Source organism: Phlebotomus papatasi, chromosome 2 (genome assembly GCF_024763615.1).
Source record: "Phlebotomus papatasi isolate M1 chromosome 2, Ppap_2.1, whole genome shotgun sequence".
Lineage (NCBI taxonomy): Eukaryota > Metazoa > Arthropoda > Insecta > Diptera > Psychodidae > Phlebotomus > Phlebotomus papatasi.
The window spans coordinates 17,619,063-17,636,348 of NC_077223.1; the positions used below are offsets into that span (position 1 = coordinate 17,619,063).

The window sequence follows — 17,286 nt, forward strand, 5'->3', positions numbered from 1 at the left end:
AATTTCTTATATAATAGGATTCTTATTTTGCTATTTTTTTTATATTATTTAAGATTTTTTTTTTAATATATGCAGCATCTGTTTCTTGATGGAAATTTCATGCAATTTATCTGGTTTCAAAGAGAAACTGAAATTCACGCGTAAATAGCGGCTTTTATATCAACTTTCAGTATATTAAAAATGTATTATAATAACTTTAGATTAAACTATAATTCTGTAAAAGCTTTTGATTAAACCGGTATTATGCAGTAGTATGAGCAATAGGGTTTGTTGATAAAAAATATTTCATATAATGCCCAACGCACAATAACTTTTGTTTAGTAAACATGTTTTTTACATTTCAATGAGAGTGAATGAGATCTAGATCTAGTCATCTCGCTTATTCTCATGGAAAATTTTTAAAACATGTTTACAAACAAGAGTTATTGTGCGCTGGTCATAACAATCTAAAAGTAAGCTTAAAAGTTCGGGCTAGGAATGTTCAAAAATGGAATCTCTTCATTCTTTATCAGAAGAAAACACGGATTGTTCTATAAAACCGGGCTGTAAGAATGGGATTTCCCCGCGAATTAGGGTTAAAAGTAGCAGAGAGATTTCTGATAACATGGATTACAGAAAAAAAATGCGTTATCAGTGAATGACTCTGAATTAAAAATTTTAATTGGAAAACATGCCGATTCCTAGAAGTCACCAAGTTTAATCTTGCTGACACTCAATAAATTTGTAAAATTTCTTCAACAGATCTTGAGGAAGCTAATGAGGAACTTCAGGCTCTCGTTCTGACTCGAGGCGTCGAAGAGGGCAGAAACCTTCTCAATGGCACATCGAATAGTCTTGCGCAGGAGCTTCATGATATGAGCCAGAGTCAGGTAAAGGGAGCTGCTCCCATAAAACACTTCAAAAAACTTATCCCTCAAAAACAAAAACGACCCTGAAAGAAAAACTAAAAAGTACTCTATCTCACGAGTGATTGTCTTTGCAGGACGCAACAGATGCGGCTATGCTGACGTCACTCACGCAGGTAACACTCCCACGCCTCTCTATCACCCTGCATGTCGCTTCGGCAGGGGGTCACTTTTATTGTCCTCCTGCGAATAATTCTCTTCTTCATTATTTTTTCTTCTAATTATTTCTCTATTTGTGCTTCTTTCGCTTCCATGTGACTCATAAACTTTTAAATATTCAAATTTCATTTTGTTCTAATTAATTTTTGCGTGTTTGAATTGCCTTTTCTCACGAAAGTACATCTTTGTATTTTTGGATATTAAGGTGGATTTATTCCTCTTCTCCAACTTTCACTAAAATATTTTTTTTATTAATTTGTCATGATGATAAAAAATATGCTTAAATTCAATCAAATTAAAATATAGCAATTTTTTCAAGGGGTTACTCATACGGGGAAATATATGACCAAAGCTTAATAAATTTTTAGTAAAGAAATATTAAAATTAACTCTTGAAATTTCACGGGAAATCTTTAAATTTACTGAGGGTTTCGCGAATCTCGAGAAATGCAAGAGAGGGTTTGAAAATTCATTTTGTAGAAGCTGAAAAATCAAAAAAAAAATATCAATCAAGAAGAACTTTTAAAGAAACCCAATTAGATCCACAAAAAAAAAAAAAACGAAGTAAATCATCAATAAACCCAAAAAACCTGTAGCAAAACTTAATAACTTTAAAAAAAATAACGAAACCTGAGCAATTCAAGAAAATTAGCAAGAAACTCCAGAAACCCTCAAGAAATTCCACGAAACCCAAGTTTAGCTAAAGCTAAGAAACCCAAGAAAAGTCTTATTTATCAAAAAACTCAAAAAGCATTTCATGAAATTCAAATAACTTTGAAAAGGTTTAACGAAACGTCAAAAATCCAAGAAAGAGCTTAAAAGCAACCCTAAAAACCACAAAGAATTATGCAAAACCCTAAAAAAAGACGAGTTTTGCAAAGAAACCTAAGAAAACTTTTAATAAATACCAAATAAATTTACAGGAAATTTGAGAAACTGCATCATAAAATTATGGCATCTTTAAGAAAAAGTTTAGTGAAACCTGAGAAATTCAAGAAAGACTACTAGAAACCCAAAAACTTTCAAGAAATTTCACGAAACCAGATATAGCCAAGTTTTACTAAAGTTAGCCAAACGCAAGAAAAGTCTTAAGAAATTCATCACCCAAAAAGCGTTCAGAAGTTTCGTGCTACTTTAAAAAGGTTTACTGAGACCTGATAAATACAAGAAAGCTTACAAGCAGCCCTAAAAACTAGGGAGAAAGAGCTTTTTCACCGTTTTGCTCTGGAAGGTGGTCGCCAACACGCTAAGACGGCGGTGGACGCTGAAAACTACACGGGATCTCAGTAAAACGAAACTGTACTTCGAAAGCATTGTTGATGAATAAATTTATCTATCCATCTATCTAGGGGAATGTAGACAGGCTTCGCACGTGTGAGCTTTCGAACGATGCGAATTTTCTCTTTATTTCCCAAGAGTTGGTTCCACATTTCTTAGCCATAAGTTAAGTATTTATGAACCTTATCTTCATTGTAAAAATAGGCAGCCAAGCCCTTCTTTCCTAGGTGCTAGGATTACAAATAGAAAATTGGCCCAAAATGGGTAATTTTGATGACGCACATTTCATTTGATTTCTCATAGTTAAACTCATTTCTAAAAAAAATCACTTACACAGTGGATGAAGAGTATACTTGAGATGATATTTACGTAATAATTTTTTGCATCGGAGGGAAATTATTTTCACGGTGGCGGAAAACTCGCAAGTACTACACTGTGTGTGGTTTCAAACACTGAATGTGTGAGCGTTCGCACATCCGTCAGACAACTTCAGCTTGAAAATCATAACCTCACTAAAGCCTCATAAGCCACAGTGAGACATTCGTGGTGATTTCCTCTTCGACAGGCTTATGGTCTCCTTCCCATCTCCATGAGACGACGGTTATTGACAGTGTGAACCGTGTGAACATGTTCAATGGTCTATTTTTCGATATTCATTTGGAAGAAAAAAACAGAGCTCCAGAAAATGTGAAAAAAGTGTTTTAAAGGTCTTCTTTTAGTGCAGTGATAGTTTCCGCGGGTTCACGGGGGTACAGTATAACAATCGGGAAATAATTTTTAATTGTAGATAAAATTTATTTCGAGAAAAAAAGCAATGACGAATCCAAACCTCATCGTGTGAACGCTGCCTCCGGGGGCAAGAATCGCACAAATCGTCATATTTTTTTCATTTTTCTGTCCAGGAAAAACCAACAATTCTGTGATAGTGAACTAGGCATGCATAGAAACCTTAAAGATCAGAGAACTTTTTGGTGTAGTGCAATTCACTGCCCATTTTACCGTTTAGTCAGAAAAGAGTCCTGAATATGAAGCATGGAAAAATGTGCGAAGGCTGCCTACATTCCCCTATCTATCTATCTATTCAGACGCTGAACGTAATCATACTATCAAAGTTGTGTTCTCCAAATACGAAGAAGTAACTCTTCGACTTTTACCTCCCCACGAACTGCTACGTTCCTTACTCGATCTCGACGAGTGATCCCCTTAACCGTCCAAAAGTTAGTCCTAGAAACCTTCAAGAAATTTCACGAAACTCTAAAAACTCAATCTTTGCTAAAACAAAGAAACCCATAAAAACTCTAAAAGTAAGAACCAAAAAATCACCAAGAAACCTAAAAAACAAACCGAAGTTCCTTTAACTCGTTCGGGACTGGTACTGCAGCATTTGCACATACCCCAATTTCACGATTTTTTATCAAAAATATCTTAGTTCAGAAATTAATCGAGCTCCTACAAAAATATCCCAGATTTCGACATGCTTATAGTTTGTAATCATTCGCAAAAATTGGATTTTTGTCGATTCTAAATAGTCCAGAAAATTGTTTTTCCCAGAATATCCATATTTTTTGGGGGCTCACTGAGTCCAAAAAAAGATAAAATGGTTAAAAAAGTTTAACAAAGTTTCAAGAACCCAAGATAGCATTAAAAAAACCTCTACAGTAGACTCTCTCTCAATCGGGCATATGGAGCAAAATGCCATCCAAATTATCGATAGATTTGGGCGTCAAAGTCATTGTAAATTCGACAAAAAGCGTTCAATTATAAAGAATTATGATAAAATAAGAGGAACTACAGTGAATTTTAGCAAATTTGCTTCAAAATCAACGTTAAAATTGCTAACAAAATTCTTCGCCCGATTGAAAAAGAGCCGATTGAGCGAGAGTCTACTGTATAAACTTCGAAATATTTCACGAAACCTAAGAAATTCAAGAAATTTTACGAGAAATCTAAGCAAGGTTTCGTAAAATCCGGGAAATTAACGCTTTTGTCAAGAAGAAATTGGAATGAGTAACCCCTTGATTCTGTTGATTATTCTGTAAATGGTAACAAATTGTGATGTAGGGAGGCAAAAAGTGGTTAATTCACTTTGTAGATTTTTGATTTTTGAATTATATTCCAGATTTAATGCAGCAGATTCATATGCTTTTTATATTCTCAAATGCAAAGCTGTAGTAAATGCGATGTTAGAGCCACTTGTGATGATCAAATGTACTTTAATTGTGTTGAAAAGTTTTCGAGAGGTCCCATAAAATTCAAAATTAGTTTATAAACAATAAAAATGTATAAAATAAAATTTTGGGAGTGAAAATTGTCCATAAAATGAAGATGTCTCTTTAAATAAGTGAAATCCAAGGGTCGAAGGACCAAAAGTACAAGCACTTAGCCATTTCATTTTGCCTCGAAATGTTGAGCAATCTATTTTTTAGTAGACTCTGAGGTGTGGTGACACGCAACAGCAGAGCCGCATCTGATTCACTTCACTGACTTCTTTTCTTCTAATACACATTTAACTCCACTCATTCACGCCCTAACACACATTTTATCACCATCGATAACCACCTTGAACGAATCTCTAAATATTTTATGATATTTTAGCTGAGATTCCTATTTTTTTTTATAGCTTCAGTCAGCTTATCAGGATAAAGAGGAAGAGAATGTCCGACTAAAGCACTACATCGATACGATTCTGTTGAATATCGTGGAAAATTATCCTCAATTGTTGGAGGTGAAGACCAATTCAGTGTCAAACACAAAAAAGGATTGAAGTGAGTCAATGAAAAAAAAAATCCCATCTTCTGTTATAAATATTCGTCGATAAATCAATAATTTTAATAATTGCCTCCGAAAAGACAATGTCCAATAATATTTTAACAAAATGTATTTTATAGTAAACAAGTGACTCGTTGAGAGAAAATATTTTTATTAATTTTGAAAACATGCTTTTTGAATGTTGCAAGATAAAAAGAAATTGTAGATAGAAGAGATAAAATTTATTTAGTCCAAAATAAAGAAATCCCAAGCCACAAGATTGTTCGTGGAAATATTAAAAAAATAAATAAAAGTAAAAATGAGCAATAGAGTTATTGTTTAAAATTGTGATTAATGTGGCTAAATTAGGAATTTACTGATCAAGTTATATTTACTAAAACCCTAGACTTTTGTAAATTATTCTTCTAAACCAGAAAAATATAAAAAATACTTTTGCAAGAAATTTTTTCTGTGTTCTTTTTTTTTGTCTGTGTGGAATTTCCTTTGGATCCTCTGTAAACAACGTAATGTCTTCATTTGCCGGCTCATTGATCAATGCAGACCTCGTAAAGTGAATCAATTCACACAATTTTCAAGTGGATTGTTGAAAAGATGAAAATTGCCCCTCACAAATAGCCCCTGAATAAGATCACTGATGAATAATTTAGTGGTTTATGGTGGCGGAAATAATTCACTTTTCTTCAGCTAAATCAATCTGGAATTTTAGGTGTGATTAACTAGGAAAATGTCACTGATATTGTGATCAGGTTTGAAAGTGAGACTGCAATACCATAAGCCGTAATATTTCATTTGAGAAATAAATTAATGTACCCAAAAAAAACGACACCTTCTATTGAGAAAGTGGATAGCCCGGCCCACTAAAAAATAGACCACGCCTATAACTAGAATTTTGTAAAGAGAAAAGCAATTTTTTCTTTCCACAAACTTCATTTTGCAATAAAGACGGAATGTTACGGTGACGGAAATTAGCACTAAACATGGAGGGTAAGATATTTGTCAATAACAAAAAAGTCCTTAAACTATTCCTTCATCCACAAAAAATTCACAAACGTTCGATTTTATTGATACGGAAGGAGTACTTAATTACTTAATACTTTAAGCATTCTTTATCTCAGAATTGAGAGGACTTTTTTATTTTTTGTATTTGGGATAAAATAATGAACAGTACTCAAGCGTACCTCCAATAAGGTTTGTTTAATGAGTGAATTTGTGACAATTTTAATCAACTTGTGACACTGGCTGATATTTCTAAATATTATTCGAATCAATTCGATTTATTCCTGCTCAGTTAGGGGAAAGTGGTCTGCCTTTGAACGAAAAATGATGTTCTAAATTTGAGATTTTTTTCAGAGTAAACTACAACATGAGTTTTACTTTTCACTACACCAAAAAATTCTCTTGTTCATTAAGCTTCTATGCTTACCCCATTCAGGACTCGCAAGTCCTCAGTTTTTCCTGGTGAGGAACTTGAAAATGTGATGTCGATATATTCAAAGGCAGCCTGCATGGTCTGCCTTTGAATGTGGTTGGGCAGCCTTTGAATCTTAATTTTTCACTGAGAATATTAGGGCTGTAACATTAAACGGCCCATAATTGATTAGCAATGAACCCTAATGCACTCAATAAAACCAATACTGTAGTCAAAAGTCATTATACAACAACGTTTTTTACATTTTTCTGAAGCACTGTTTTTCACTTGAAAAATTGTAATAAAACACCATTGAAGTTGACAATTATCAGTTTGAAACATCCCAGCCGGAGCAAGATAGCATGTTATAAGTAATTGTATGAAATTCGTCAGACCAAAGTAGGAGTTCTATTCTGCTCCCGGACAGGAAGCTGTCAGATGTTTCAATGTATGGAAAGAGAGGATTCAAAGGCACACAACATTAAGATTCAAAGGCTGCCGCAGAGCAATATTTGAAAACTTTTATCACCCACAAAATTTGTCTCATCTGAATCAAAATGTATTTGGAGAAATACCATCCAAGAATAACCATCTATGACTCACAATAGAAGATTTGTTCGAAAAATTATTTTAATTATGAAAAAACACATGAATTGTGGAACATCAAAATTACAGTTTAGAGCTCAGATTCGGTTTTTTGCCCTAGCACCTAGAAAATAAGAGCTAGGGTCTGCATTTTTTGATGACTTGTGAGGATTATGAATAGCTATCTAATAGTTAATAGAAAAGAATTTATGCTTTAAAGAAAAATGAAAAAATTACAATATTCAAAGGCTGCCGCATTCAAAGGCAGACCACTTTCCCCTAATGATATTTAGCGGCTACCACTTGCATTCCACGACTGATGTCATCAGAAAATTTTCTTAATGTTTTCAGAGGTTGGTATCAGTGACTAAAATAATTTTATTTTAATTCCCAATTTTCAGTCGTTATTTTTTTTAACCCTTTAACGACGAGACACTTTTTACGGACTGAAAATCAACAATAAAACTTAAACTGGGAAACATAATCAAAGATAAGTCTTACATCTAACCTTGGAAAGTCCAACAGAGTCTGATTCGGTGTATTTTGTGCTTCTATGAACAATAGGGACAAAAATAGCCCAAAAATTTAAGTAATTTTTTTTTTGACAATACCAATGAATAATATTTTTCGCTTTAATGAAAAATATTACGTATGAGTATTGTACTTTTTATTGCCAAAAGGGGTTTGCTTAAAAAATATTAGAAGTATAAAAAATAAATAAAATAAATTATGAATTTGAGAATTTAAAAAATCGCCATTTTTGAGCTTAAATATTTACTACATAGCAAATAGCTAGAGCTATAGACTTGCAAAAAATATTCTAGATTCCTTCAACCTTCTACTTTACAATTATGTACAAATATAAGAAAAAAAAATAACTTTAGGTAGTCAGGAAAAATTATTTTCTTTATGGGACACCGGTGTTCCAATCGTCCTTAAAGAATTAAAGGGGCGTGGCTTATTTGCGCATTGGTGAATCATTCCGATCTTACCTTACTGCTCAAATATTCGAGATGGATCATTTGAAATATTTATTATAGAGCTCATTTCAAATTTTATAATTCTTAAATTTACTTTAAATTGGCTACAATTCCTGAAAAAGCGTGACTTAAAATTATTTTCCAGGTTAATTACCTATACAGCTTAGATGTTCAATAATATTGATGGTATCATTCCATATTACGGGATTGATAAATACTAAAATTCCTGCAATTATGTTTCACTGGTTATATTTTTTGTATGAGGCTTTTATAGAGGTGTATGGCCTATTTTTTATGAGCAATAATATTCTTTGCTTTAATAAAATTAGATTTGTGGTAGGGTGAAAGGAACGCCTATTGACACATTAAGAAGTCGTGTCAGGACTTATTGACACCCTACTCTCTACCACTTGGAATACGAAATTTGGACACCTATCCTTGTCAGAAAACGCAGATTAAGGAAAAAACGTCATATTATTTACTTTTTATTAGATACTTTAAAAAAATTTCAAAAGTTTGTCAAAACTGTCAATAGGGGTTTCTTGTCGAAGAGGTTCCTTCGATCCTATTTGTTTTTATAGATTTTTCTTATAAAATGAATGAATAAAAAATTAAAAAAATCACTTTAGTTGTCTAATTCAGTAAGGAGGCGTGGGCTAAATTTTTTTCAGAGTTTTAAAGGAGGTGAATTTGAAAAACTAAGATCTTTCTGTAAAAATTTTTAAACAGTTCTAAGGGCTGAAAGGTAAGTATCCTAGCTTTTTAAATCCATCAAAGTTTGTATTTTTAAGTGATTTTTCGGTCAAAAATTGACAACGAATTTTATGTATCCGATAGAGATCATATACACAACAAGTCATTTAAGGCTTATCACATTCTTTTATCACTCTTATAGTTGACACACTCTTCACAGAGAAACTGCAGATGCAACAAGATCTTTTGGGAAGATGATCTTGAAACTCAATTTATTATTAATTTTGTTTAGATAAGAATCACGATCTTTGGTCAGACACTCATTTCTAGGAATTTCGCAGAAACATTTCAAAAACAAATTCCGGATATTTTTTTTCAGTGCAACCATTTTGCGATCATTCTCCTCTTTTCTATCGTGATTGTCCATTTTCCCTGCATTTATGTATTCTTGAATGGCTTAAAAATATTTTTTTATCGTGATCTTTCAACTCTGGGTATGCGATCAGTTGTAAAGTACAGATGATCACCACTCTCCAGCAAGGCAGGGATCCTCCAGTGGCGATCGAGTGAAAACTGGTCAGTTTTTTTCAAGCATTCACCAGAGTCTGGAGCACCCGGGAAGCTTTTAGCAGAGAGAGAGAGAGTGGGGATTTTGTGGTACACACGGTGTTGGATTCAAATATTTGAAATTGACCTCCAACTTTGAGTGTTATCAGTTGCAACCAACACACTCATGGACCTTGAACTTTTATCACATTTCTCTCGTTCTCGGTAATAATTTTGCCCTTTGAGTGCGTCCTTTTGCCTGCAAAATTTCTCCAAGATTCCACATCATCATGAAGAATTCCCTCAGAATTTTTGATCTCAAGCAGAGAATTTTTATTGTGAAGTGCTTCTATCAGGGTTTTGGTGATTACGACTGTGTCAAGAGGAATTTTTTGAGTGCCTTTGGAGCGGCTTATGATTCACTGATTCCCACTAATGAGATCGTCAATGAGGTTATACGGCTCTTTGAGGAGACGGGGAGTGTCCTGAAAATTTCTGATATTTCTGAGGATTTTTTGGAGTTGGAAGTGAGTAGATTGGTAGAGGAAAAATCGTGGAAAATTCACAATGCCGGAAAAAAATACGATCGGGATCTCTTTGTCTCTTTCGCAGGACAATGAGCAGCAAATTGATCTGATTTACTTCAAAGCTCATCCGGATAATCCTAAATTGGCGGAAAGTGGGAATGGATCGCAGGATGAGGTTGAAGAGATAGAATTTGATGAGAATTTGTTTGATATCCCAAGTTCTGTTGTATCTAGTCATGATTCTATGGCAGACTCTCCGGGGTATGATCATCAATCCTTTATGACTCTCTTCGATTACCATCAGAATAGTTCTTCTGTGGACAATAGTGATATCTCAGATACAATTCGAGAGGCTGTTGAAAAAAGTCTCGAGGATCTCGAAGATCCCACCAAAAGTCTCGAAGCTTCCCTATCACCACTGACTTCCCTGGACACCCCAATAGCATCCCTCGAGGAGACCATTCGTGAATTAGAAGAATCCTTGAGGAGCATTCAAACGGAAAAATTTTCTTCTACTGCAGAAAACAATCATTCTTCAGATTCACAGGAAGAAAATCGGGTGAAGCTGAAAAAAGCCCCATCCAAGAGGCATCAGACCAAAAAGATCATCTGTGAGATCTGCGGAAAAGGATTTGCCAATAATTCTCGTCTTGAAAATCACAAAGTCTGCCACAAAGATGGAAAGCCTCATGAGTGCTCTCAGTGTGGGAAGACTTTCAAGTGGACCTTTGCCTATTCCCGACACATGAAGATTCACTTCGACACTGGAGCGAAGACGTTCAAATGCCAGATCTGTGGGAAGTCATATCGTTTCGAGAGGTACCTCAAGGTGAGACTTCAAATGCAATTTACCAGAAGCTTTTTCTTTCATGAATCTACACTCTTCCCAACTCTTCCAGATCCATGAGAAGAATGTCCATGGGAAAAAGGAGAAGTATCCTTGCAAATGGTGCAACCAGGAATTCTTCTCTCAAGCAGAATTGCAGGTTCATTGGAAGAATCACAATCAAGGGGTCTTTTTTTCCAACACCAATACAAATATATCGAAGATTGTGAGTGATCTGCAGTGCACAGAATGTGGGAGGTTTTTCTCCAGCAGAGACAGCCTGAAGAAGCACATGGTGATCCACACAGGACGCTTTCCCTTCACCTGTGACATCTGTGGTAAGGGATTCACATGGAAGGAGGGTGTCCGAAGGCACCTATTCAAGCATCTTGGTATCTCTGACGATCTTAGTCCAATGTGCCAGATTTGTGGGAAGAAAGTCTCTCGTGAAACTACTTTAAAGGATCACTTGAAAATCCACCTGAGAACTGAACATGCATTCAAGTGCCATTTTCAGGGATGCGGGAAGACTTTCACCTCTGAAAAATTCCTCAATAGGCACATTAACGATCGCCACAGCAGTCGAAGATACAAATGCGACAACTGTGAGACGGTGTACAAGGATAAATCCCAGCTTCAGGTGAAGAAGTGCTCCTCCTTTGCCCATCTCTTAAAATTCCTTATACCTGTTTTACCTTGATTACAGATTCACATCCGCAGGATTCATTTAAAGGAAAATGCTCCATGGAATTGCAATATATGCCAGAGGAGTTTCTGGATCAAGAGGGACTTCCGGATTCACATGAAGAAACATCACAACTTGGACATTTCATGAATAGACTTCTATTGTTGCAATCTTTAATAAAATCCTTTTAGAGCTCCCTCGGACCAAAAATTATATGTTAATATCAGAAGGTTTAATTAATTTTTGCCAGAAAATTTATTACTTTCGTTTCATAAGTTTCCCCTTTCCCCCCAATTTCCTGCTAAAGCGCGGCAATTACTTCAGCATACTGATCACAGCGCCTCTAGTGGCATTTTATCCGTTTCAGTGTTTTGTTTTGAAATTCATTCCCATAAAATTTTTGCAAAAAAAATAAGCAAAAACTTGTAATGAACAGACCGAAAATCACATTTGGGAAGATCAGTTTCACCAAAGCATCTAGTAGCATTGAAAATTCAGTGGAAGGGTCACAGAATGAAGGTAAAAATGCAAAAATAGTGTTTCTAACCTCAAAGATTGTTTACATTTTGGGGTGTTCTGCTTGACAGGATTTGGGACTTTTGGCAAAAATGCTCCAGTGAATAAGCTGAATGAGGCAATAGAGGAGATCACAGATGACCTGGAGAGTCAACATGTGAAGGAGGTGATGGGAATATCGGGATTTGGGAGGAAAGCAAAGAGTTTTGACATTGCCGAACAGATTGCAAAAGCCAGGCATACAGCTCCCGCACCAAAAGTCCCAGAAAAGGCTCCAGAGATCCCTGGAGACGAGGAGGAGGATGATGATGAAGTGATAGGACCCCTGCCACCAGCAGATTTCACCGTGGATAAGGGTAAGCATGAAGAGAAAAAGGGAAGTGACAGTGAGGAGAGTGAAGACGAAGAGGACGAGGACGAGAGCCTTGTAAAGCGTATTCCTGCCAGCCACGAGGTGGCAATGCAGCATGGATCCCGGGCAGTAATTGCTCTCTCGGCAGATCCTTCAGGAGCCCGCCTGGCTTCCGGGTCTGTAAATTATGATTTATGCTTCTGGGACTTTGCCGGAATGGATACGAGTATGAGGGCTTTCCGGACGCTCCAGCCCTGTGAGAACTATCCCATCCGAGGAATTCAGTACTCAGTGACTGGAGATAGGATTTTAGTCGTCTCAGGGAATTCACAAGCCAAGATCTTGGACAGGGATGGATTTGAGAAGATGGAATGTGTCAAGGGAGATCAGTACATTACGGATATGGCCAGGACGAAGGGGCACACAGCTCAGCTCACAGCTGGATGTTGGCATCCTGGGAGACGAGATGAATTCCTCACCAGTTCCCTGGATGCTACTCTGCGCGTCTGGGAGGCAGCCAGTGGGAAGCAACAGAAGAATGTTATCAAAACTCGAGCTCAGGGAGGTCTCAAGACCCTGCCACACAGCTGCACATACAATCGCGATGCCACGCTCATTGCAGCCGGATGTGCTGACGGGTCTATTCAGATGTGGGATACCAGGAAAATGTTCGTCAACACGACGCATTGCGTCCGGGAAGCTCATTCCCGAGGCAGTGAAATCTCCTGCGTCACTTTCTCCCATCTGGGCACTCAGCTGGCTTCCAGGTCCTGCGATGGGACAATGAAGCTCTGGGACATGAGGAATCTTCGTGAGTCAGTGTTCTCCTTTGGAGATCTCTATGCGAGGTACGATACAACTGATTGCGTCTTCAGTCCCGATGACGCCATCCTCGTAACAGGAGAATCTTTAGAACGAGACAAGGAAGCAGCCACTATTCAATTCTTCGACACAAAGACCAGCGAGAAAGTGCAAGAGATCCCTGTTACAGATTCCCACGTCATTAAGGTTCTCTGGCATCCGAAGCTCAATCAGGTGAGAATCATTATTCATCATTAAATTTCGGTGAACAGAAAATTTTTCTGTTCTGAGAACAGAAAACTGTTCTTGGTCCTAGGAACAAAGATTTTGTCTGTTCTGAGAACAGAAAAAAATGTTTCTACGGACATTAAAATTATGAGAACAATAAGAACAATTTTCTGTTCTCAAAATAGTATTTTGACTGTTCTTACGAACAGTAAAATTTTACTGTTTTTCAGAACAGTAAAGTTTTCTGATTTGAACAGAAAAGTGTTTTTTTGTTTCTGAAAACAAAAAAATCCTTTCCTAAGAACAGTATTTTTTTCTGTTCTTTTGAACAGCAAAATTTTTCTACTTCTGTGGAGTTTTTTTTCTTTTGGGAACAGGGAACTGTTTTTACCTCTAAGAACTGTAAAATTTTACTGTTCTTGTCAACAGTTATTTTTTCTGTTCGGGGAAAAGAAGATGTTTTTTTTTTGGAAACTGAAAATATCTGTTCTTAAAGAGCACTAATTTTTCTATTCCTGTGAACAGTAGACTTTTTCTGTTCTTGCGAACAGAAAACTGGTTTTGCCTCTAAGAACAGTGAAATTTTACTGTTTTTGTGAACAGTTGTTTTTTCTGTTCGGGGAAAAGAAAGGTGTTTTTTTTGTTGTTTCTGGAAACTGAAAATATCTGTTCATTAAGAGGCAGTAATTTTTCTGTTCCTGTGAACAGTAGACTTTTTCTGTTCTTGCGAACAGAAAACTGGTTTTGCCTCTAAGAACAATGAAATTTTATTGTTTTTGTGAACAGTTATTTTTCCTGTTCGGTGAAAAGAAAGGTATTTTTTGTTTCTGGGAACTAAAAATATCTATTCTTAATGAGCGCTAATTTTTCTGTTCCTGTGAACAGTAGATTTTTTCTGTTCTTGCGAACAGAAAACTGGTTTTGCCTCTAAGAACTAAAATTTCACTGTTTTTGTGAACAGTTATTTTTTCTGTTCGGGGAAAAGAAAGGTGTTTTTTTTTGTTTCTGGAAACTGAAAATATCTGTTCTTAAGGAGCACTAATTTTTCTGTTCCTATGAACAATAAACTTTTTCTTTTCTTGCGAACAGAAAACTGGTTTTGCCTCTAAGAACAGTGAAATTTTATTGTTTTTGTGAACAGTTTTTTTTTCTTTTCGGGGAAGAGAAAGGTCTTTTTTGTTTCTGGAAACTGAAAATATCTGTTCCTAAGGAGCAGTAATTTTTCTGTTCCTGTGAACAGTAGACTTTTTCTGTTCTTGCGAACAGAAAACTGGTTTTGCCTCTAAGAACTAAAATTTCACTGTTTTTGTGAACAGTTATTTTTTCTGTTCGGGGAAAAGAAAGGTTTTTTTTTTGTTTCTGGAAACTGAAAATATCTGTTCTTAAGGAGCACTAATTTTTCTGTTCCTGTGAACAATAAACTTTTTCTTTTCTTGCGAACAGAAAACTCATTGTTTTTGCGAACAGTAAAAATTTACTGTTAATGTGAAAAGTAAATGTATTGTGATCGGAGAAATGAAAACTGTTTTTATATCTAAGAACAGTGGAATTTCACTATTTTTGCGAACAGTAGAAATGTACTGTTAATGTGAAGAGTAAATGTTTTGTGATCTTAGAAATGAAAACAGTTTTTATATCTAAGAACAGTAGAATTTTACTATTTTTGCGAATAGTAAATTTTTTTGTGATCGGGAAATAGAAAGGTGTTTTTGTTTTTGGACACAGAAAATATCTGTTCCTATGAACAATAATTTATTTCTGTTCTTGCGAACAGAAAACTACATTGTTTTTGGGAACAGTAAAATTTTGCTACTTTTGTGAATAGTATTTTTTTGTTTGGACGTTGTTTTTTTGTTTTTACGGACAGTAAGTTTAGTCTGATCGGAGAACAGAAAAGTATTTTTGTTTCGGACAACAAAGAAATCTGTTCCTATGAACAGTGATTTTTTTTGTGTATGGAGTTATTTTTTCTGTTCTTAGGAACAGGAAAATCTTTTTATTTTAAAGAACAGTAATTTTTTTGTGGCCAGGGAACGGAAAGGTAGTTTTGTTTCTGGAAACAAAAAAATCTATGAACAGTAAAATTGTTCTATTCTTGAGAATAGATCTTTTTTGTTTCTGAGAACAGTAAAATTTTCCTGTTCGGTGAACAAAAATTTGTTTTTGTGTCTAAGAACAGTAATACTTTACAATTTGTGCAAACTATAAAAATTTTTCTGTTCCTATGCACAGTAAATTGTATCTATTCGTGGAATAGGAAACTGTTTTTTGTTTTTTTTTGAGAATTAGTACATTTTCTCTTTTAATGTGAGCAGTAATTTTGATGTTCCTTCGAATAATAAAATTATTTTGTTCAGAGAACAAAGAACTATTCTTGTTTTTGAGAACAGTAAAATTTTTCTGTTTCCATGAACAGTAATTTTGATTATTTTTGGGAACAGTGAAATTTTTCCATTTTTTTTTAAATGTATTAAATACTTTATTAAATAGTTAGCTACCATAAATTTTTCCTATTTGATAATTTTAACATTTTAAGCTTTGATTAATGTCCAGCGCACGATAACTTTTGTTAGTAAATATGTTTTCAAAATTTCTTGTGAGAGTGAGCGAGATGACTAGATCTAGATTTCACTCACTCTCATTGTAATGTCAAAAACATGTTTACTAAACAAAAGTTATTGTGCGTTGGGCATAATAAGAATTCGAAAATATACTTCAGAATTTAAATATTATTATTCCTTCTATTTTTATTATTTTTTTTAAGCTCAAACTGCATTTTTGGGTCTTCATGTTTCAATCAAAATATCTCTTGGTTTTTTTAATGCTAGATCTTTGTGGCCTGCGGCAATGGCACAATAAAGTGCTTCTATGACGATAAGAGGAGTCTCAGAGGGGCTAAACTGTGCGTCGTGAAGACGTATCGCAAGAAGAAGCACGTTGAAGTCGTAGGAACAACTCAGGTAATTACTCCTCACGCCTTGCCGATGTTCCGGCAAGAGAAGAGCCGCTCGAGTCGGAAGAAGATGGAAAAGGATAGAGCAGATCCGGTAAAGTCGAGGAAGCCCGATCTGCCAATCACTTCTGGCCAAGGTGGCCGTGTTGCTTCTTCTGGAGGCACTCTCAGTTCCTACGTCATCCGGAACTTGGGGCTGAGTAAGCGCGTGGACGACGACCAAGATCCCCGAGAAGCTATTCTGAAGTATGCCAAGGAAGCAGCAGAGAATCCCTACTGGATAGCTCCAGCTTATGCAAGAACACAGCCCAAGCCCATTTTTGATAGTGAAGATGGGCCAGAGGCCAAGAAACAAAAGACGGAATAAAGTTATAAGTATAAATGTTAAAGAGATTTATTTCCTGTCCTTGAACATGGCATCTTGGAGGCGATAGCAATCGCTCACGATCTTCCATTTGTCTCCCTGGGCTGTGATTATAAAGGTCTGCTGGAAGGGACGTGCCAGACCGTCATTGCTGAACTTTACTGACCCACTGACTTGGATGAGGAATGTGAGCTGTGTCGATACTGCAGCATCGAGAACTGGCTGGGCGTCCAAAGTGTTCATTTGGTGATCAGATACGGGCAATTCCTGATAAAACTTCTGGATATCGTCTTTTCCGGACACCCCATTGCCATTCCAGACGAGGACTCCATTGTCCAGGTAGAGGCGGAACATTTGCTGCAAATGGAGAGGAAGAATTAGGCCCCATCAGGTGGTATATTTTACATCCGGAAAGGACTTACATGACGTCTTTTGTCCAGGCTTTCGTAGTAGAGTTTTGTAAATTCTTCTGACGTCCTGCACGCCTGATCCATTTTATCCAGCAATACCTGCAAGTGAATATATTAGAAAAAGGATTGTAGAACAATTCTTCATCACTTACTTCATCCATTTTGGGGCGCTTTTAAGATAAATCAGGATTGTTTCACTTTGAAAACGACGCCCGGCAATCAAAACAATTTTTGAGGTTAGAATACTTCTGTCACTTTTATCGCAAATACTCAACATCAGAGGTCGCTTCGAGCATTTTTGT

The 17,286-nt window shown here is 35.9% G+C and overlaps 5 protein-coding genes across 29 annotated transcripts in view; 3 read left to right on the forward strand and 2 right to left on the reverse strand.

The window, feature by feature from the left end:
• Window positions 1–5,552, forward strand: part of LOC129802855 (rab11 family-interacting protein 3) — a 75,570-nt gene extending 70,018 nt beyond the window's left edge. For 16 of the 25 annotated variants that reach the window (XM_055849015.1, XM_055849018.1, XM_055849041.1 and 13 more), the window contains 3 exons: window positions 742–869; window positions 983–1,021; window positions 4,962–5,552. In XM_055849015.1, the coding sequence (XP_055704990.1) occupies window positions 742–869; window positions 983–1,021; window positions 4,962–5,105 (311 nt within the window). In that variant the 3' untranslated portion in view covers window positions 5,106–5,552. The remainder of the gene's footprint in view (window positions 1–741; window positions 870–982; window positions 1,022–4,961) is intronic. The other 9 variants (XM_055849019.1, XM_055849017.1, XM_055849042.1 and 6 more) reach the window with 1 other exon arrangement.
• LOC129802838 (low-density lipoprotein receptor-related protein 1) overlaps window positions 1–17,286 on the reverse strand; it is a 231,471-nt gene that overhangs the window by 167,785 nt on the left and 46,400 nt on the right. The window lies entirely within an intron of this gene.
• LOC129802852 (gastrula zinc finger protein XlCGF26.1-like) lies at window positions 9,064–11,570 on the forward strand. Its single transcript, XM_055849012.1, has 4 exons — window positions 9,064–9,849; window positions 9,935–10,678; window positions 10,749–11,315; window positions 11,382–11,570. The coding sequence occupies exons 1-4, from the start codon at window positions 9,613–9,615 to the stop codon at window positions 11,508–11,510; spliced, it is 1,677 nt and encodes a 558-aa protein (XP_055704987.1). The 5' UTR covers window positions 9,064–9,612; the 3' UTR covers window positions 11,511–11,570.
• On the forward strand, window positions 11,702–16,599 carry LOC129802851 (gastrulation defective protein 1 homolog). Its single transcript, XM_055849011.1, has 3 exons — window positions 11,702–11,879; window positions 11,948–13,263; window positions 16,086–16,599. Exons 1-3 carry the CDS (start codon window positions 11,789–11,791, stop codon window positions 16,575–16,577), a joined length of 1,899 nt encoding a protein of 632 aa, XP_055704986.1. The 5' UTR covers window positions 11,702–11,788; the 3' UTR covers window positions 16,578–16,599.
• LOC129802870 (NTF2-related export protein) lies at window positions 16,575–17,262 on the reverse strand. The gene is made up of 3 exons (XM_055849060.1): window positions 17,137–17,262; window positions 16,997–17,083; window positions 16,575–16,931 (listed from the first exon to the last, which is right to left on the reverse strand). Exons 1-3 carry the CDS (start codon window positions 17,143–17,145, stop codon window positions 16,605–16,607), a joined length of 423 nt encoding a protein of 140 aa, XP_055705035.1. The 5' UTR covers window positions 17,146–17,262; the 3' UTR covers window positions 16,575–16,604.